Below are 19,365 nucleotides of genomic sequence, written 5' to 3'. Positions count from 1 at the left end.
AAACATTTTTAGAAGAGTTTGGAACAACGTTGGTTGAGTTCAGTGGATGAAGTTAAAAGTTTGGAAGTTAAAAGGTTTTTGTTAAAATTTCTGTTCCTATTAGCTCTTCTTCTTCTTCTTCTTCTTCTTCTTCTCCTTCTTCTTCTTCTTCTTCTTCTTCTTCTTCTTCTGTGTGCATGTATACATGTTTACAACTAATTTCTCTGATATAACTGCAACCATACAATGTAAAAGTAAAACTGGGAGTGGGGGTAAATAAGTTTTACTTCTTCTCATTCCCTTTCGGGCTACTAGGGGTATATGGGTGCTTCTATGAAACTGGGTTCGTTTTGGTACCTGGCACTTTGCCAGCTTTTTTAGACCTAATAATAAAAGAGAAATTTTGACATATTTTCCCCCCAGGACGTACCTAATGATGACCTCAGATAAATGGGAAAAAAATTATACTCTTGCTCTGAGCCATCCCAAGAATAATGAACTTTTAAGTAAATATTGGGGCCAAAAATAGGACCATAATTGGGAAATGAAAAGCTACCTAGGTGTCAGTGCATTTGATCTGGAAAACATGGCTTGAAATGGTCTTATATATCGCTATAAATAAAGACACTGTGTTAAATTTGATGATTCTAGTGGTTTTTCTAATCCAGACAGGCAGGTTTTTCATGAATTGACAGTCTCATTCCAGGTTTTGTATGTAACCCATTGTGTCCACTTGCATTACATGCAGAACCTGCTCAGTTAAAACGCATATAAACCGCAAATGATTTTGCTGCAGTCATCGTTTTTGTGAAACACTCTGCCTTGCATAATTAGTTCAATTCCCAAAATGTACCTGTTAAAGAATAAAGAGATATTAAAAAAATAGTAGCATGTAATTTTCATGTCCTTTTGACTGTGTTACGTGTAGCTGTTTGTATAAAATATAAAGTATGCAAAATAATATAAAAATGGGTTTTATCTGAAAAATAGTTTCTCTTTTATCTCAGTATTTATTTTAAAATAGACTCAAAGTGCTACCAAACGTACTTCATAACATTACTCTACATCTGGTTTGAATTTATAGCCCCTCCGTCCTGTTTTTAGGGACCAGGCTCATAAAAGCACCCATATAGTAATAGTGAATTATTGTATATATTTATGTATATTCTTCTCGGTAGTTCTTCTCAGTTCAACTGGACAAGAAGAATGATGACCTGGGCAATGAGAACCTACACAGACATTTATGTATGTTGTGTACACATAATGATGTGTATATAATACGTGGATATATATTGTGAAATTGAAACAACACTGTACATAGAGTGCACAAGCTCGAAATCAATCAATCAATCAATCAATCAATCAGCAGCACAGTTGGGTAGTGGGAGGTACTATATGTGACGGGCAAAGTTTCAATCCATGATGATAGTGACACTGAATATTTGTGTAACTAATGGATGACGTGTATATTTTTTGGGGAAAATTCTGTCAGAACTTGTAGTACATTTGGATGGAAACAGGAAACATACATTATACCACTGACTCTCCCCATAAAGTGCCAACTGTTACCCATTATTAAACTCCATAAGATAAAAAAAAAAGGCTATTTATTTAACTAATAAATTATACACAATAAAATATGCATATGTTTGCTTAGTTATGTTGCAATATCAGATGTTTAAGCTAAGTTAATTTTCATGTTACCTTTGTGTGTCCAAAATAAATCACAGTCAACTACTTTAGGATTATTTGTTCCATTTTATTTACATATCTATTTGTTATTGGATCCTCTATTCAGCTGCAGCCTGAAAAGTCCTTAAAACTGTCAACTTAATGAAAACAGACAACTTCATGAACTGTCATTTTTCATTTTGGTTCCACATTCATGATGATCTGCAATACCATGTGATTGTGATGCTCTTACGTTTCATCAGTCAGGTCATAGTTTGTCCAGCTCCTTTCCTCCTCCACCTCCTTTTTATCCTTTCCTTCGTCCACATTCTTCCTCTTAATCCCTTTTCTCCCCGTCCTCTTTCCTCCTCTTCCTTTCAGTAGTTCACACAGACCTCCACAGGGGGTCAGTGTTAGTCTTTTTGTCGGTCTCCTTCTCATCTTCAGCTCTTCTTCACCTGTTAGAAACTTAGCGTCCAATTTGATTTGTTAAAAATGCGAGCTGTCATTCACCTGCTTCACAGATGCCATCCTGGGTTTTTATTTTCTCTCCTTTGGTTGTCTCACACTTTTTTTTTTTTTTTTTAATGTAACGTCCTTGAATAACATGGCTAATTCACAGACTGCATTCTGTATTTTGAATAAAAAATTATACACATATTTAAAGATTTATTTACAATATGAACAAAACAAAATCTAAAGGGAACAAACCGAGAGGAGGCCATCTGATGCAAGAATGCACGATGATAAAGTGAAGGAGAAAAGCACAAACTGAGAGTGTTTTGGTCAAATGATCAGTGCATTGAAGGGGATAAAGTGCAGTAGCATCTTATGTTTTATTTTCATGGGTTCAGGCTGTAAAAGAAATAAGAAAAGAGCTTAAATATATTAAATAGTTGAAACTATTAAGAGGCAAGTGGAAAGATTTAAGCTTTAGTGACAATAAAGGAACTGCTGTGAAGGAAAAAGTGGACAAATAGGAAACACGCTGGATCAGAGGTGACCGTCAAACAGTTGTTGGACTGGGGTTTTTTTTTTTTTATTTGTTTGGGGTTTTTTGTCTTCCTCTTCTACTTTTTAGCAGCAGTGAATTGATTTAGTCGATTCAGAGCTGGAGTACTGCACTGACTTAGCTGTTCTGTCTGATTATTCATTTCATTTTGTCATTTTCTGTTCAGGTGTTTGAGCACAGATGGAGTCAGCTGCTCTGTTTTTCCAGTTTGATTGTACTGAAGGTGAACACTTGATCTTACTGTGATCACAGAGAGAAGAAAAGAAAAGGCTGTCGGTTCCTTTGTAATTAGAAAAGCTGCACTCGTAACACTGCAGCTCTACACAAAACCCCACACCGCTCAAGACCTGTGTTTTGGAAAAAAAATAACACATAAATTATTATTATTATTATTATTATTAACTTAGTTTTTTTTATCTTTTTCTTTAACAATCATAAATATTTTTTCTATAAAATCACTGATTGATTTTATGAAAATAACCTGTACAAGATATTTGATCATATAGTCACCCCAAAATTTATGAATATTGTATGAAATCAGGAGTAAAAAAAAAAAAAAAGAATAAGCAAGCATTTTTTCTGATCTGTGCTACAGAGACATTTTTGTTGGTTAAAAAAAAAAAAATCACAAAACGTGGTATTACTGTCCTTCGATCATTGTTACTTTAATCTGTGTCAGAAATCCATTTGGAGAAAAGTAAATTCTACATTCTCTGAAAAATGTTGGTCAGTACATAAAATATTTCCGTGTTTTTTTGTTTTTTTTTCAAGTTCTCAAATATAAATTGGATATTCAACAGTATTTCAATTTCTCATTTTCATTACAGTGATGATACATTTTTCTCCACATGCTCTGTTAAATTATGGTTATCTTTTTAGAAATCATGTGAATATTATACATCCTGAAATTTAAAAGTTAAAACATTATTTAATGGGAACCTTTTTTTTTTTCTTTACTTGCAGAAGATACAATACCTTTTTGGTACCTTGAAACAGTTAACTTACTAAAAATCAATGTCATATTAAATAGAAATGTACTTTTACAAATAATGAATCCGAACGTCAGTATTTATGTAACAAAGTCCTCATTCTTACCAGTCATTTTTAAAATTTCTATTCTTTCTTTGTTATAAATACAGGCTACAGAGTCATTGGAGAGGATTTAAACTGACACTTAAGTCTGTTAAATAATTCATTTATTTTTAGCCAAATTTTTGTATTTTGTAAAGGCTGGAATGTACAAAATAGGTATTGAACTTCTGTTCAGCAAAGTCTTATGCTAAAAGGATAAAAACTATAATAGAAGGGCAGAATAATTACAGAAGTAAATAAATGTTATACAGTTAATCATCAAATGATTTATTTAAATAGTAAAGCTGGAAGCTCTTAATTTCTAGAGTTGCCTGTGTGCAAATAAATAAAAGATTTAGTCCATTATTGTCATTTGGATTTGTCTCTTTTATAATTAATAAGTGACATTATTTAATATGATTAGCAGTTTGTATTTTCTGATATTCCTGACATATAGACATACATTTTTGAACAATTTTAGAAACAAAAGGAAGTGTTTTTCCTTGTGTTAATAGTCCGATGTGTCTTCAGTTAATGGCTAAATGACTAGTTAAAGCAGGACTGTAAAATGCCGGCAGTGAACTCAGCGTTGTGTTTGCCATCCATCTCGTCTGTGAATGGATGTATAGGCCTGCAGCAGGAGGAGAAGGAGGACAGACGGCCAAATAATTTTCACAAGTGGCCGGCGAGCGCTGCCACATGTTAACCCGGAGTCGTGCAGACTGGCCCAGATTCTCCGTCCAGACGCGCCGGAGCCTTGACTGGAGGCCTTTTCTTTAAGGGCGGGCAGCAGGGCTGAAGAAAGAGGTCTCACCATCGATTGATTTTCCTCACTTGCACTTGCCTGTATCCCACGCTTCAGGAGGCCCAGGAGCAGCCATTGATTGAGAGGCCACGCTGGTCATTCTTCCATTTTGCTTCACACTTCCTCAATGAGCTGCTGTCGGCTCAGGATTACTTTGTGCTTTTAGTTTCGAACATAAGAGGAGAGAACAATTAGAGTGTTGATAGTGTTCACGGCTGCAGGAGCAACAGCACAGTGATTAAAATTGCAAGGAAATGTGTTCTATATCGAATGAATCTGGACAGTGGAGCTGTTTAAAGGCTGATGGTTGTTTTTTTTTTTTTTTTTTTTTGCTTTAGATGAATTAAACATCTCTAAGTGTCAAGTGACAACACTGACATATTGATTTTATTAAGGATAAAAACTTACTATTTAGGCTCAAATATAAAATCTACACTTTGCTATTTGCAAACGAGATACAATTACATCACTCATATATGTGCGTGATTATATACTTTATCCTTTAAATAGTGTAATTAATTTTTTTAATTAACCAACAGACTTTTAGTTTTAATTTAAGCATTTTCATGATTCATATCAAAATATTTAGATAAAAAAATAAAAAATAATGATTAAAATATCCTTTTCCAGAGCCCAGAGAAATATGTTTTAATGTGTTTCTTTGTCTGGGAATGTCCAAAACCCAGTTGAGTTCTCCAGGTTAAGTTAGTGTTTATATTGTTTATTTAATAGTTTTCTGCTAGTCGTCAGTGTGGTTTTTAATGTTCATTAATCAGCTTTTAGTCAGAAAGAATAAACTAAAAAGAAAAATATTTTAAATAAATAAGAAAGTAAAGAAAAAAAGTGAAAATTGGGGAATCACTCAAGTCAATCTACATGTCATGAATGTGATTGTGAACTGCAGTCTTATTGTAGTTGGAATATTTCAGTACAGTGCTGTTAATGGAAAACACAAATATATAAATGTTCTTTTTCCATCTGAGTTTATTATGTTGACTTGGTAAAACTTTCTTGCAAGAGTATTTGCGTGTTAGCCTAAAGAAAACACAGATGCCTCAACCACATTTGAGCCAAAGTATGAGTTTGCACTATATTACAGCTTCATAAATGTCCTCGTTTAACCTATTTGTATGTGTTTTTCAGGTATGTGTACGCTTTAGGACAGAGGGTTTGGAAACGCTGGAAAAGGAGATATTTTGTCCTCGTTCAGGTAAAAAACAATGTTCCATACAGTACCGATCAGTGGTGGATTTGAGTGTCAAAGAAACACTTTAAAGAAAGCCAAATGGGACAGAAAAAGGTTAAACATTTCTATTAGTAAACTATTTTTCCTGGCAGATAAAAATGTGACATAACTCATTAAACAGGAGTTTATGTGAGTTAAAGAAGCATTAGATTAAAAAGTCAGCCTTCATGTAAACACGTCTACACATTGAAGCTTTTAGCCAGTGGAGAGAGGAAGAGAATTTTAATTTATTAAAGAAAATCATCTCACATTAGCCACTCTACTTGAAAGGTTTTTTACATCTTACCATAAGCCGTGATGAAGCAAAGTGTAAGTTATGACTTTTTAAAAAAATTCTACACTGTTGTTTCTTCTGTAAGTACTTTGCAATCACTCAGGATGTTTGCAGGGCAGAGGGCAGGCATTCCAATTAAAATTTGTTTACTTCCACGCATCAGACTGAAAGTCTTTTAGAGGCTTCAAAAGATCAAATCCTTATGATGGTTGATCGGCAGATAAAGAATGGTGCTGCCATAAAGACGAACAGGGTTAAAGCCGATTTTTGTTTCTCTCTTAAATTGAAACATCGAAAATATTTTTGTGCAGAACCCTTATACTCCAGATATTGTACTTTTCTAAAACTGTTTGAGTACCTTTGATTTTCAGTTTGTAGCTTCTGTACTAAATAATTATGCAGTTGCAGAATTTCCTGTTTATAAATCAAGAGATAGTTTGCATTGTGGTGCTTCAAGGTAGTCAGTATCAATAATTATCACAATAAATGTCAAATCATAACTGCTTTTTAGTTTAAAGGAATAAACCAGCCAATTTTTAATCATTCATAAAACATGATGAAAATGATGTAAAAGACATAAGATATAACAAGACAAAAACACAACTCTTATCTCTGATTATGTGACTTTGTGCATATTTTGTTCATTTTGGTTATTTTCCTGTTGTGAAAGGCAGAGGAAAATGAAATAAAGAATATGTGAGTTCTTATTCAACCAGATGAAAAACACAAGGTGCTTTTAAATCTCATAGATTCATGAAATGTTCTTCAAAGTAGAATATTGCTCCATGTTAAAATAAACATGATGTAAACAATATAGTCATCTAGCTGAGACTGTAAATGAAAGAGACCCTAAAGATAAATGGCTATCATAGAGCAGTAAAGCAGACTTATATTACCATAACGATAATTGTTGCATCCTGGACACACATGAAGCTGATGCAGTGTGCTGTGTTTTCATCCTGCAGGTGAGTCAGTACACGTTCGCCATGTGCAGCTACAGAGAGAAGAAGGCCGAGCCCCAGGAGCTGATGCAGCTGGAGGGTTACACGGTCGACTACTGCGACCCTCAGCCAGGTGTGTTTCTGCCTTTTATTCATGCTTGCCTGCACTCACAAATGCACTTTCCTTCTTGCTCCTTCTCTGGTTTGTTGTTTCCCGACTGTGCAGAATGACACCTGAACTCTCCTTAAAATGGACTTTAATGTTTTTACCAACCAACAGAACTAGAAGACAGATTAGGATCCAGACCGACTGGGTTTAGTGTGAAGCCTCCAGTGCTCTAGACATCTGGTGTATTCAGGATTTAGGAAACTTTATTTATCACAATCCCCTCTTTTAAAAAAAAAATTAAAACTGAAATAAAATATAGACATAACAATAACATGCATGACCATGTAGCAGCAACACTGAAACATTCTTACCTGTCTGTGGTCCATCGAACACAAGTGTGTGTGTGTGTGTATTTGTATATATATCAGGGCTGCACAATTAATCAGTTTTAAATCGAAATGGGATTATTAAATTAGGACAATGTTTAAAAAAGGGTAATCATCAAATCACATTTCATCTCTCTTGTGTCCCTGGGTGTACCATAGGCTCCTCCTCCTAATTGTGACAGCAGTCTCCACAGTCTTTGGTCTCCACACACCAGTACAAAAATGCCGTTTGCTGGAGTGAGATGTTCGTGGCTAAAAGTAGCAAGAGCATGTCGGTTGTGTGGAATTGGTACGGCTTCAAAGTTTCCGATGAAGACCGAACTATTACTCACTGCAAGCTCTGCCTGAAGGCGGTATCAGTCAAAGACAGCAGCACAACCAACTTATTTCAGCACCTCAAACATCATCACACACCAGAGTGGGAAGTGCGTTGCATTGTGAGCAATTGAAATTTCTTTTGGCCAAAATCATATATATATATATATATATATATATATGTTTATATTTATATTTATATATATATATATATATATATATATATATATATATATATATATATATATATATATGTATACACACACACACACTGTATGTACATGAAATTTAGAAATTATTAGCCTAATAGCATAATTGCCTAAGTCATACACTACATGGACAAAAGTATTGGGACACGTTGAATTTAGGTCTTTCTTTTCTGACACGGGTCTGTGCTACAAAACAATATCGACAAATGTCTTAAAATAGTTTTATATTGGGATAAACATCGTTTTGATTATTAATACTGTTGTTTATATGCCAAATCAACATTAACAGGGCCTCTTACAGCTGTAGACATGATGTGTCCCAATATTTTTGTCCACATAGTTTATAAACATCAATGTTTCCTTTAAGTTTAATGGGAGATTTTTCTTCCTAAGTGTAATGTGAAGAAAGTGGATGGTAAGTTTTGGTTTTGGTTCATCTTTGTTTTGGTGTCATATAAATCCTCTAAATAATAAAGTCTCTACTGTCATTACATTGTCTTAAGCACACAGCTTAATCTCTACTCACATAGTTGAGTGAATAAAGTAAAAACACATTTAAATGTAGATTTATTACTTTGGTAACCCGCCGCAGACAATATCAGTTTTTGTGAAAATGACTATGAACTTACATCTGTTGAAAGTAAGATGAGATGAGAGAAGATCAGATAAAATAAGACTAGATAGAATTTAATAAGATAAATTAAGATTAGATAATCCTTTATTAGTCTCACACCAGGGAAATTTACAATGTTACAGCGGCGAAAAGCAATTACAGCAACAAAAGAAAGAACAACATTAATAATAAAAAAAATCAATGTATGTATTAAAAATGTTAAGAGATAAAGGATACAGCAATAACATAGTGTAAGTAATAGAAGATAAGAGCAATATGTGAAAGGGAATTAAGACTGTAACATAGACATAAGCAAACTCCTGTAGAAAAAGAATAAATACACAGAAGTTGTATAAATGGAAGATAAGTGCAGCATATATAGAACAGACTGTACTGTAAGTAGTCTTTTTCCTTTTTTATGGTTTTATTTGTCCTTTTCTTTCTTGTTTCCCTTTTTTCATTGATTATTGTCCTGTTAAATCTGTGTCTCGATGCGTCGTAGTTTTAGTAGTCCATTGCACCTTTTCCATTCAGATGTTATTGTTAAGTATTACTCACAGTCGTCTGAAAGCCAAGTTGCCCCTCAGTGACATTAAAGAGTCACTCTTCATTGCTTTGCTTAAGTGACTAGAGTCAAAATACAAATGCTGAATAACGTTCAGAAAGGAATAAATAGGAGTAATATAAGTAAGTGTCAACATTGCTTTCTTGTTTATGTATATATATATATATATATATATATATATATATATATATATATATATATATAATTTTACTGTCCTCAGGTCTGCAGGGTGGTCGGGTGTTCTTTAACGCAGTGAAGGAAGGTGATCTGGTGATGTTTGCCTGTGACGATGAGCAGGACCGGGTGCTGTGGGTCCAGGCCATGTACCGAGCCACGGGACAGTCCTACAAACCAATCCCACCGCTGCAGAACAAAACCACAAACTGCAGAGGAGCAAACCAGAAACCAGCGTCTCCCATCAGTAGGTGACCTCTCCCAGTTTATGTGCAACTGAATTTCAGCTTTAGAAGGAATGTCATGAAGGCTTTATTGTAGAACATGTATGTCATTATGATGTCAGTCACCAGGAACACCATCTCATGCATGTCTTGATGCATGTATTCACCTACAGTGTATCTCCATATGTTTATGAACATTAACAAAACAGAAAACAGCAGAGGGTGGAGACACAACGTTTTACGGTTGTGCCCCATGTAGTACATAAGTAAGTAGTTTTTACCCCACCCTCCGAAGGGGAGGCAAGGGCTATTGTTTTTGGTTCAGTTTGTTTGTTTCTTTGTTTGTTAACTGTTAAACTCTAGCAGCAAAACTATTGGTTGAATTCATACCAAACTGGATTTCTAGAATGTGACCCAGAATAAATGTGACTACATTTTGGGAAAAGTAGGTCAAAGTTCCTATTATTTATTAATTTTTTTATTTTATTTTCCCATTTACTTATAATGGGCGAAATTTCAAATGTCTATACAAACATCAATTTTGTTTCATTTTACTTCAAACTTGCCACCTATATTGAGGCAATTCATATATTGACATCAGCACATGCATACACATGATGACGTCAGCTGGACTGATGCCAAAATAAGCTATAATACACGTGAGGGGCGGGGTTTGTTGTGCCTGGCACCACTTGTTTTTTATTTAGTTTGTTTGTTTTTTACAGAGCTAATTGGGCTCAATGAAGATAATCTGTGTTTATTTGACAGAAGGTTATGACATGAGTCCTGTTTATGCTCAGATGATGAAAAGACAAAGACGGTCCAAAAAAAAAATTCACATGTCTGGTCTAAACAAGAAACAGTGTCTGTTAAACATTATGATGACATTATGACATCACTCTTGTTTGATCCTGTTTCGGATGGATGGATTGGATGGATAGATAGATAGATAGATAGATAGATAGATAGATAGATAGATAGATAGATAGATAGATAGATAGATAGATAGATAGATAGATAGATAGATAGATAGATAGATAGATAGATAGATAGATAGATAGATAGATAGATAGATAGATAGATAGATAAGCTTTATTACAGACTCATTGTTAACATTAAAAAACAAACAGATAAATACAAACACAATAAAAAAACCTCTATACTTTCAAGAGGCAGTCATACCAGTGTTTCCAGAACTGAGATGTGTAATGTACAGCACTCCATGCTATAAGATTAGTCAGCAATAAAGCAACAGTATTTTGTATAATTATGCACCATTTACACTTATTTTTACCATTTTAAATAATGATTCTACAAGTCAAAAAAAGTTGCAGTTTGTTTTAGAATTGTTGACTTGAGTTGAGGTGACTGATGATACAGTACCTCTGCAGCTTCAACATGATCACACTTGTAATGAATTTCTTTTTTAATACTTAATCACCTCACTCTCAAAGACTGGGGTAAAATGTGTCAATGCAATGACCATTTTGGTGTTTTCAGATGCAGTCCATTGAGCCGTTTCACACAAAAATGTTTTTTTACTATCTTTAACACAAACTATGACTTTCTTGTTTTGTAAAATTATCTTCTCTGATGTGTGTGTAAATGGTGACACAGTTGAAAGAGGATCAAAAAATTGTTTGTGCATCGGAAGGGGTAAGACTTAGGCTCTCTATTGTATAGTGATATGTAGCTGTTTGTGTTCCTACCCTGGACTTTCCAGTAAAAAAAAAAGAATGACAAAAAAAAAAGTATCTGAAAGAAATGTCGCAACATGCTGTTTCCAATCAAGACAATTATTTCAAGTAAAAAAGGCAAAACTTTAACTTTCTTGGGTCTCAGGAGGTAAATCATTCTTGTATTTTTTTTTTCTTTTCTTATCTTTTATCTTCATTATTTTTCTCTCCACTGTTTTTCTTCCATCATTTCTTTTCACTCCTTTTTTTTTTCCCTTTGGTCTTGCTTTGTTCGTGTCTTTCCATATTTTTCCATAATACTTTTATTTTACCCTTCTTTCTTTCTCTTTACTTTTCTTTTTTTAAATTCCTCTTTTGTTTTGTCAATTCAATTGTTTTTCCTGTTCTTCCTCCATCTCTTTATTCATACTGTTCTTTATTTCCATCTTCTGGTCTTTCCTTATTGTTCTCTCATATGCTTCTGTCTTTTCATTTTTATTTTTTTACTCTTTCTTTTTTTTTTTTGGCGCAAATATTTCCTCTTCTTCTACAAATCATTGCATTCATTATCCGTGCAGAGAACGGTGCTCCCACCTCCTCCTGGTCGATCATAGTGACATGTAGAGCACCACACTGAGAGCTTATTACAACAGTATTTTTGTAATATCACTGGGTGGCGGCCCATTCTCGTCGCCACTCGTTAGCGCTTAATGGAACAGATTGAAGCATTAATGGCGAGAGGTGCTGACACGCTGTTTGCACAAGGAAATAGAAGGTGTCCCTGAAATAGCTCTTAACTGGGTGCTAAGTGTTGTGTTTGTGTTTGTGTGTGTGTGTGTGTGTGTGTGTGTGGTGACAGGAAGTCCTTCTTGCTTTAATAACAATTGTGATGATGAACCTGTGTCTGCGTCTCCGTCTGCCCTACAGGCGTTTTTCATAAAATGAAACACGGAGGTTAAATAAAAGTAATGGCTGCATGTGTACACACGACAAATAAAGACAGGTTATTGAACATTAATAAAATTCTCCCGTCTTGACTCTCGGAAATAGGTTCGAAAGCACAAACGAGATCTTCTTCTCCTGCATTTGAAGGTTAATAACTCAGAGCACACAGGTGAGACAATGACAGCACAGACACATCGTGTTTTCTGTCTTTGTCTTTGGCTCTGGACAGTTTTCAGCTGCACGTCTCCAATCACAAAGAATGAGCAGGCGCCAGATCATATCGACCTGCGTGTGAGAGCAAATAATGAAGCTTTTTACACATAGAAGTCATGTCAAAGACCCTCACATACCAGGCTGCTTCTCATATTCTTATTGTTGTCACTATTGAATGGATCTCACTCTGTAAACCCTCAGCTGATGCTCCCAGTATTTCACCAGCTGGCGTACAACCATGTTTTTCAAAGGGAACATTTTACTACAGAAAAAAGCGTATCCGTGTTTATTTGTGTTGGTGTGTTCATCTATAATAGCTATAATCAGTGCATTTTTTTTACAGTTTACCAATATGACAGTTTACATGAACAGAATTTTGGCCCTTATTCCAAAAAAAAAACCATGTATGCACTGTCCTGTTTTTAATGTGACGAAATAGTCAGTATTCTTCTAATCTTCTCATATTATAAAAGGGAAGTGGACTCTGTGTGTGTGTTTGTGTGTGTGTCTCAGCTATCACACAAAATCCGGAAAGACCTGATTGCTGCAGTTTGGCCTACTTATGTATTTTTGGTCAAGGAAGAGACTAGCAAAAACTGCAAGTTGATAGGACCAATATTTTGGGAGATTTTAGTAGTTTTGGAATACAGTAGGCTTGCAATCATGTTGCTGTGCCCATGACAGTTGACAGGAAGTGCAATACCACGCTGCATGATGGGAAATTATATTAAAAACAGGAGCAATACATTTACTAACTTCAGTCCCTAGATATCGGTATTAATACGTTAATTGTCATTTAAATTTTAAAGAATGATTTACCCAACAATTTTTATGTCAGTACTTATAAAATACAGACTAACACCTTTTCCCAAAAGTCAGCTCTCCCCAGCATAAAAACTACCACATCTAGAACCTGAGGTTCCCCACGGGTCAGTGCACTAGTATGCTTTATTCTTAATATTTATCTTGTCGAAATATTGAAAAGGAGCTGGAGATATTTGTGCCATTTTGCTTCTTTGAAACAAGCAAGATTTTTAAATGGGTTCTATTTGGTTTTGATATTCCAAACTCTCAGCACTAGAGCACTTAGGATTACCAAAACCACCAACACATCTATGTATCCAAAGACTGTGTCACTTACTGAATAAAATGTAAAGCTTATTGTTTACACGGGTATTATGGTATCATCAAGGTTTGTACTTCAATCTAATACTCAGACGTTTATTTTTACAGCTGGTCAAAATATCACAGTGTTTTCTAATCTTCATGTACTGCATCAGCTGATAGTTTACACTGTAGCTCTGTTAGCTTAGCTCTGTTTTAGACAAAAAACAACCACAGTACAACCACAAAAAAACTCTGTTTTCTGTGCAGTTTGTGTTGTCAGTAGCTGTTTGGAATTGTTCATGCAAGGTCAGAGCTGTCACTGTTCAGCAAAGATAATAACATCCCATAATAAGTCTATACCTTCATAAGCCTCATAATCAAAGTCACCCGTGGAGAAGCATTGATGATTTGATCATCGGACTCCATTCTTTTCATCTAGAGCTGTGTCCAGTGGTGAAACCAACAGTGATTCTAGATTTTAATCACTTAACCACTTTCTTTGACTCTAAAAGTTGTTTCATCACAGTTATTATCCCATCTGGTCACTTTTGAATGCTTTGGTGGTGTTAGGTTTCCTCAACATGGGAGACCAGCAGAGTGACTCACTAGTTCCTCCAGTGGTCACATAAATCTCACGGCCTGTAGATGTGAACATTTTCTGTTCATATCTCTACAATCAGGGGTTGGCACGGTGGTTCAGTGGGTAGTATTGTCACCTCACAGGAAGAAGGTTGTGGTTCGAACGTAGGTTTTGCATGTTCTCCTTGTGTGGTTCTGTCTGGGTATACCGACCTCCTACCATCTAAAGACATCCCCCTTAACAGGAAAACTGGTCAATCTAAATCATCCATAGGTGTGAATGTGATAGTAAATTGTTGTTTGTTTGTGTGTATCAGCCCTGTGATGAACTGACAACAAATACAGGGTGTACCCCACCTTCACCCATTGGTAGCTGGAATAGGCTCCAGCACCCACCTGACCCTGTCAAGGACTAAATACCACTCTTGAAATTAATGAATGAATCTCTACAATCACATACACATTAATTCAGAACTTTTTTTTATTTTAAACATTAGTCGCGTTTCCATTGACCCTCAAATTGCGCAAATATAGCTTGCGCAGAAAATTTTACCTAATGGAAAAACGATAATTTCGCCAAAACTCTAATTTTTCGATTAAAAGTTTTTGCGCTGGCGAGAGGTGGTTTTTCGGGTGTAGCGCAAATGGTATATCACGCAAAACTGCAATGGAAAGACCTTTTTTCACCACTAGAGTCAGGTGACTTAAAAAAAAAAAATGGATGTTGACATACGTTACAACAAGCAAAGATGAAGAAACATGTCGCGGTTTGTGTGGACACACCAGGAAACCCCATCATTTTTTAATTTAGTACAAGATAGAGGGGTAACATATAATAATAATGAACATATCTGTAAATCAACACCGTATTTATGTTCGTCGCCATGTTTATGGAATAACTTCTCGTGTCATCTCGCCATAATAAATAAACAAATCATTGCATTTGTGATTTCATGGAAAAACCGACATTACGAACTTCTGTTTTTTCAACATGTAGTAAATATCGGTAAAGTTTTGCGCATATGTCCAATGGAAAAGCGATTACTGTCATATTATTCTAAACACAGGTAATTTTCTAATATCTATAGGTAGAAATCCTTTAAAATTCAGTTCACGATGCTTAAAAGTAAGTGTGTCTCTAGTGGTAGGATATAATGTGTGGCCTCAGTTGTTTCCATTCAAATGACAAAATTTATCCACATTTTTTGAAAGCTACAAACTGCACATTGATACATGTTTCATCAACTGCTGTTATGTAAATGGTAGTAGCGATTAACACAGCAGTTACTGATGCCGCAATGTAATGCAGAACGCTATTAAAGATTAAGGACCAAGGGAATACAGTCAACCTTTTAAAAGGGCTTTTTGAGTGTTTACATGACTTTTTGGCAAAGGCTGATGGCAGTGACATGACAGGAAATAAGGACAGACAGATGGAAAATGTAATACAAGCCTAGTGTAGAACATAATGGACGGTGGAAATTGAGGACTTTGAACAGCCAATATTACAGCTTCTTGTTTTAGCAAATGTTTAAATAAAATCACTTCTCTCATAGTTTTCATCTGTCTGCCATTCACATTTAAATCCCAACTTTTTTTGAAGTTATTATTTATTCAGACTCTATTTCAATTGGTTATCAAATTTACTTCCACCATAACCACACATCAAACTTTTCCACCTCGACAAATCATAAAGTTTTCTTTTCTTAAGCACCCAGCGGTTTACCTAGTAGACTACATACCACTGTACAGCCGCCGAAGTAGGAACCTGGTCTGGATCTTTTGCTTTTTCTTATGCATTACTTCTTTTTCTACTTACTTTCCTGTGAATTTGTGGAAATAAAATAAACCATCAAATAATAATAATAATACTAATAATCCCCCCTTTCATTCTTTACCATATAAATTCAGTCTTTCTTCCTCTTTATCTGTCTGTTACTTCATGTTATTCATCTGTTTAACCCAGCCATGACTTTCACAGCTTTACTCAAAAAAAAGAAAGAAAAAGAGAAAAAATGCCGTCCACTGCAAAGGACATTCCATTAATAATAATAATAATAATAATAATAATAATAATAATAATAATAATAATAATGATATAAAAATTAAATGGGACCGATCCTAGTAGAAACCAGTGCCCAGTGAAAGAGTGATTGCTTTCAGTGATAAACAATAAATTATCAGACTCTGCATTTCCTCTCGCAGGAAAAGAGCACAAATATCTATGAAAAGCCACCTTTCTTTGCCTTCCGAGCAGCAAACAGTAGGCCCTCACCATTAGAGACAAGCTGGTAAAGAAAGCTGACCATCCAGCAACTAGAGAGTTGCATGAGAGTTTTAAGATTTACATCTTCGTCTTGTTGTTTCATGACTTTAAATGCTTTTGACAGCAGTGAGCAGATTTTGGCAGCTGGTGTTTGCTTGATTTTCTCAGCTCTGAAGTGCAGACAAAACTCTGAAGAAAAGGACAAACAGATGAGTGTTACTCTGCTAAAGAAACTTAGCAGACATCACTTCCTTTTACCAACTTGCCTCTTCGGGTCAACGTTCAAACGACCTGCAAACAAAGCCCAAATAAGTGCAAATCATCAGAGGCCAACCATCAGAGACGTTTGGTTGTGACCTTCAGTCTGAAATCCTCTTCTTTCTGAAAGACGGGCCTGTTGGAGGTCACGACTCAGTCCTGAAGGTGTTTTGAGGATGTTTACACCTGTCAGTTGTGTTTTTGAGGAGGCAGGTGGTCAGTTTGATAGCGCGGACGACACTGAGGACGATGTCCCAACTGTCTGCTCCATTTAACCTCTCTGAGTTTCAGCCGCAAACTCTGAAGCAGCCAAGCAGCTGAGGATGTGTTTGTGAGCTCGTCTTAAACTTTTTGCCTCAGTTGAGTTCGTCCGTTGGAGCTCTCATCCAGACGGACATTGATGGGCCTGTCTGCCTACATCTTCATCTCCACTCGCCCCGACATCCTCGCCGGTGCCTCGGCCACGCTCCGACAGGCAGATCAAGTCACATCTTGGCCAGGTGCACCTGAAACTGAAACGCTCTCCTCCTCTTTCTCTACATCAATAACCTGCCATCATCGGCCGCTGCCACCTCTCAGAGCAGGATGTCACATAGATGTGACTGTTGCCGTGACAATACCAATGGAGCCCAGATGAGATGGGTATGGAGAGATCGAGCACAGAAAATGACTTCCACCCTCCTATACCCACACATGTTGGTCTTAATATGAATGTGAGGACTTGTGGAAATATGCTTTTCATAAATCTGATCTTTACAATGTAATGCCTAATACATATCAACCAACTGCCCCTAATTTTAATAACATTTTTAAACAAGGGACTGTATTTATTTAACATGTAAGAATAACATTGCATTTGACAGATGCTTTTATCTACAGTGACTTACAAAAGAGAGGATCAAATCAATCACCAGTGCAAAACTTTATCAAGTGCAAGAAAAACTGGGTGAAATGCAATTGTAGCAACAGGAGGATCAAAGAAAAAAAGGGATGTTTTTAAGGAGAGCACACAATCTGACTGACAAGTGCAAGAAAAGGTTCTTTGCCAAACAATAAAGCATATTATTTGTGCATATACAGGAACTTCCTCAGGAATCATATCCTTAGACCATTCATAATGTTTTAATCCTAGAAAATTTAGACATACCCCACACTTCACCTTTGTCTTCTATGCCATATACATCAGTATAGACAAACTGATATGACGTCAAAAAGCCTACAATAGAATATTTAAATAGACCTATTGTGTTTAAGAAACTCCATCTAGAAACTGAAAGCAGCTGAAATGGAAGAACCAATGCCACTTAAAACTCAAGAGTTGGAGATATCGGGAATTCATCAGCAATACACATCAATATGACATGTACCAATACATATACATGTCAGGAAATTTGCCTGAGTAAAATGTACTCAAATTGAAGAAAATGTTACTCTACTCAGATAACATTTGGTCCCTCTCTAAAAAGAGTGAAAGTTACTTTTTGGTTAGAGCTCTAGACTTGACATAGAGCCAAATTTACTCTTTTTGAGGGAAATACTTTTGACTCTGGAAAGTATTTTTTCCTGGGAACATACTAAGTTTGTACAGTTAATTAATTTTTTTTTTGCTTGTAATTGTCTTTGCACATATAATCACAAAATGGTGCATTTTAAACCTTTCAACACTGCTATTATAACAGGTCGCCTAGGTGTATTTGCAATAAAGTGTCAGAAAATGTCTTTTTTGCCAATACTTTTGCACCTTTGTTTTCAGGAAGAACTAAACTTTCAATATCTAGGCATTAATTATCATAATAATAAATGCTTAAAACAGTGTGTTTTGGTAAAAAAGAAAAATACAAATTTGAAGTTTTTAGCATATTTATTCTTAGAAACAACTGTAAATGTCCATAGCAAAACTTTCTGAGATTGCAAAAATAAACTTTGAACTATTTTACATCTGCTCAAACATGCTTTTTGGTCTTGAACATTCTGACTCCATATTATGACTTCATATTTTTGGTTATGTCTAGGTGTTTTTTAGCCTGTGTAAGACTCTGAAACAGTTCTTTTCTACTTGTAATAGAGTCCCACATTGCTGCTGTTAGAGTGGATTGAATGCTGTAAAGTGCAAAATGCAACGCTGGAGAGATTGCCATCGTTAAAGGGTTAAAAGATCTAGATTTAGGATGATTTAGGATAGTTTAGGTGCAGAAATTTAATAAACAGTGACACTGAGTAGAAAATGTATTGTGTCAAACATGTAAAATGTTTTTGTATTTTAGGTCACATGTTTGATCTGACATTTCTAAATGACTACATGTGCATTTTCTGTGATAATCAAGCAAGTACACTATTAGAGTCAGTGCTTTTCCAAATCATGAAGCCCTTATACATACTCTAATCAGCCATTCAAGGTGAATGAACTCCATCATCATGAAAACAACTGAAGATTCTATAGATTTATAAATGATTGGTAATTCAAGGCTTGAGTTTTAATAATCATCTACTCAAAGCAATCACTTTGAGACACATTACCACAGTCGTCAGTTTCCACATTTCCACTACATAAAGAAAGGGAGGAAATATTAATGAATTTAAATACATGTAATTCAGTTCTTCCTTGTAATATTACATTTTAGAGAAAGAAAAGTGAGATTATGTAGTAGGTAAGCGAAAAATAGTTCAGAAGCGTTTACCAGAAGGGCCAACAAAAGCTCTTGATTTTCAATTCTTGAAATGACTGAG

The 19,365-nt window shown here is 35.4% G+C and overlaps 1 protein-coding gene across 1 annotated transcript in view; it reads left to right on the top strand.

The window, feature by feature from the left end:
- The window catches only part of cadps2 (Ca++-dependent secretion activator 2), a 308,305-nt gene that overhangs the window by 166,358 nt on the left and 122,582 nt on the right, over positions 1–19,365 (top strand). The window contains exons 9-11 of the mRNA XM_030137611.1: positions 5,682–5,748; positions 7,024–7,132; positions 9,417–9,617. Coding sequence (XP_029993471.1) covers positions 5,682–5,748; positions 7,024–7,132; positions 9,417–9,617 — 377 coding nt within the window. The remainder of the gene's footprint in view (positions 1–5,681; positions 5,749–7,023; positions 7,133–9,416; positions 9,618–19,365) is intronic.

This window comes from Sphaeramia orbicularis, chromosome 6 (assembly GCF_902148855.1).
Source record: "Sphaeramia orbicularis chromosome 6, fSphaOr1.1, whole genome shotgun sequence".
Lineage (NCBI taxonomy): Eukaryota > Metazoa > Chordata > Actinopteri > Kurtiformes > Apogonidae > Sphaeramia > Sphaeramia orbicularis.
This window is presented reverse-complemented; position numbering and strand designations above follow the sequence as displayed.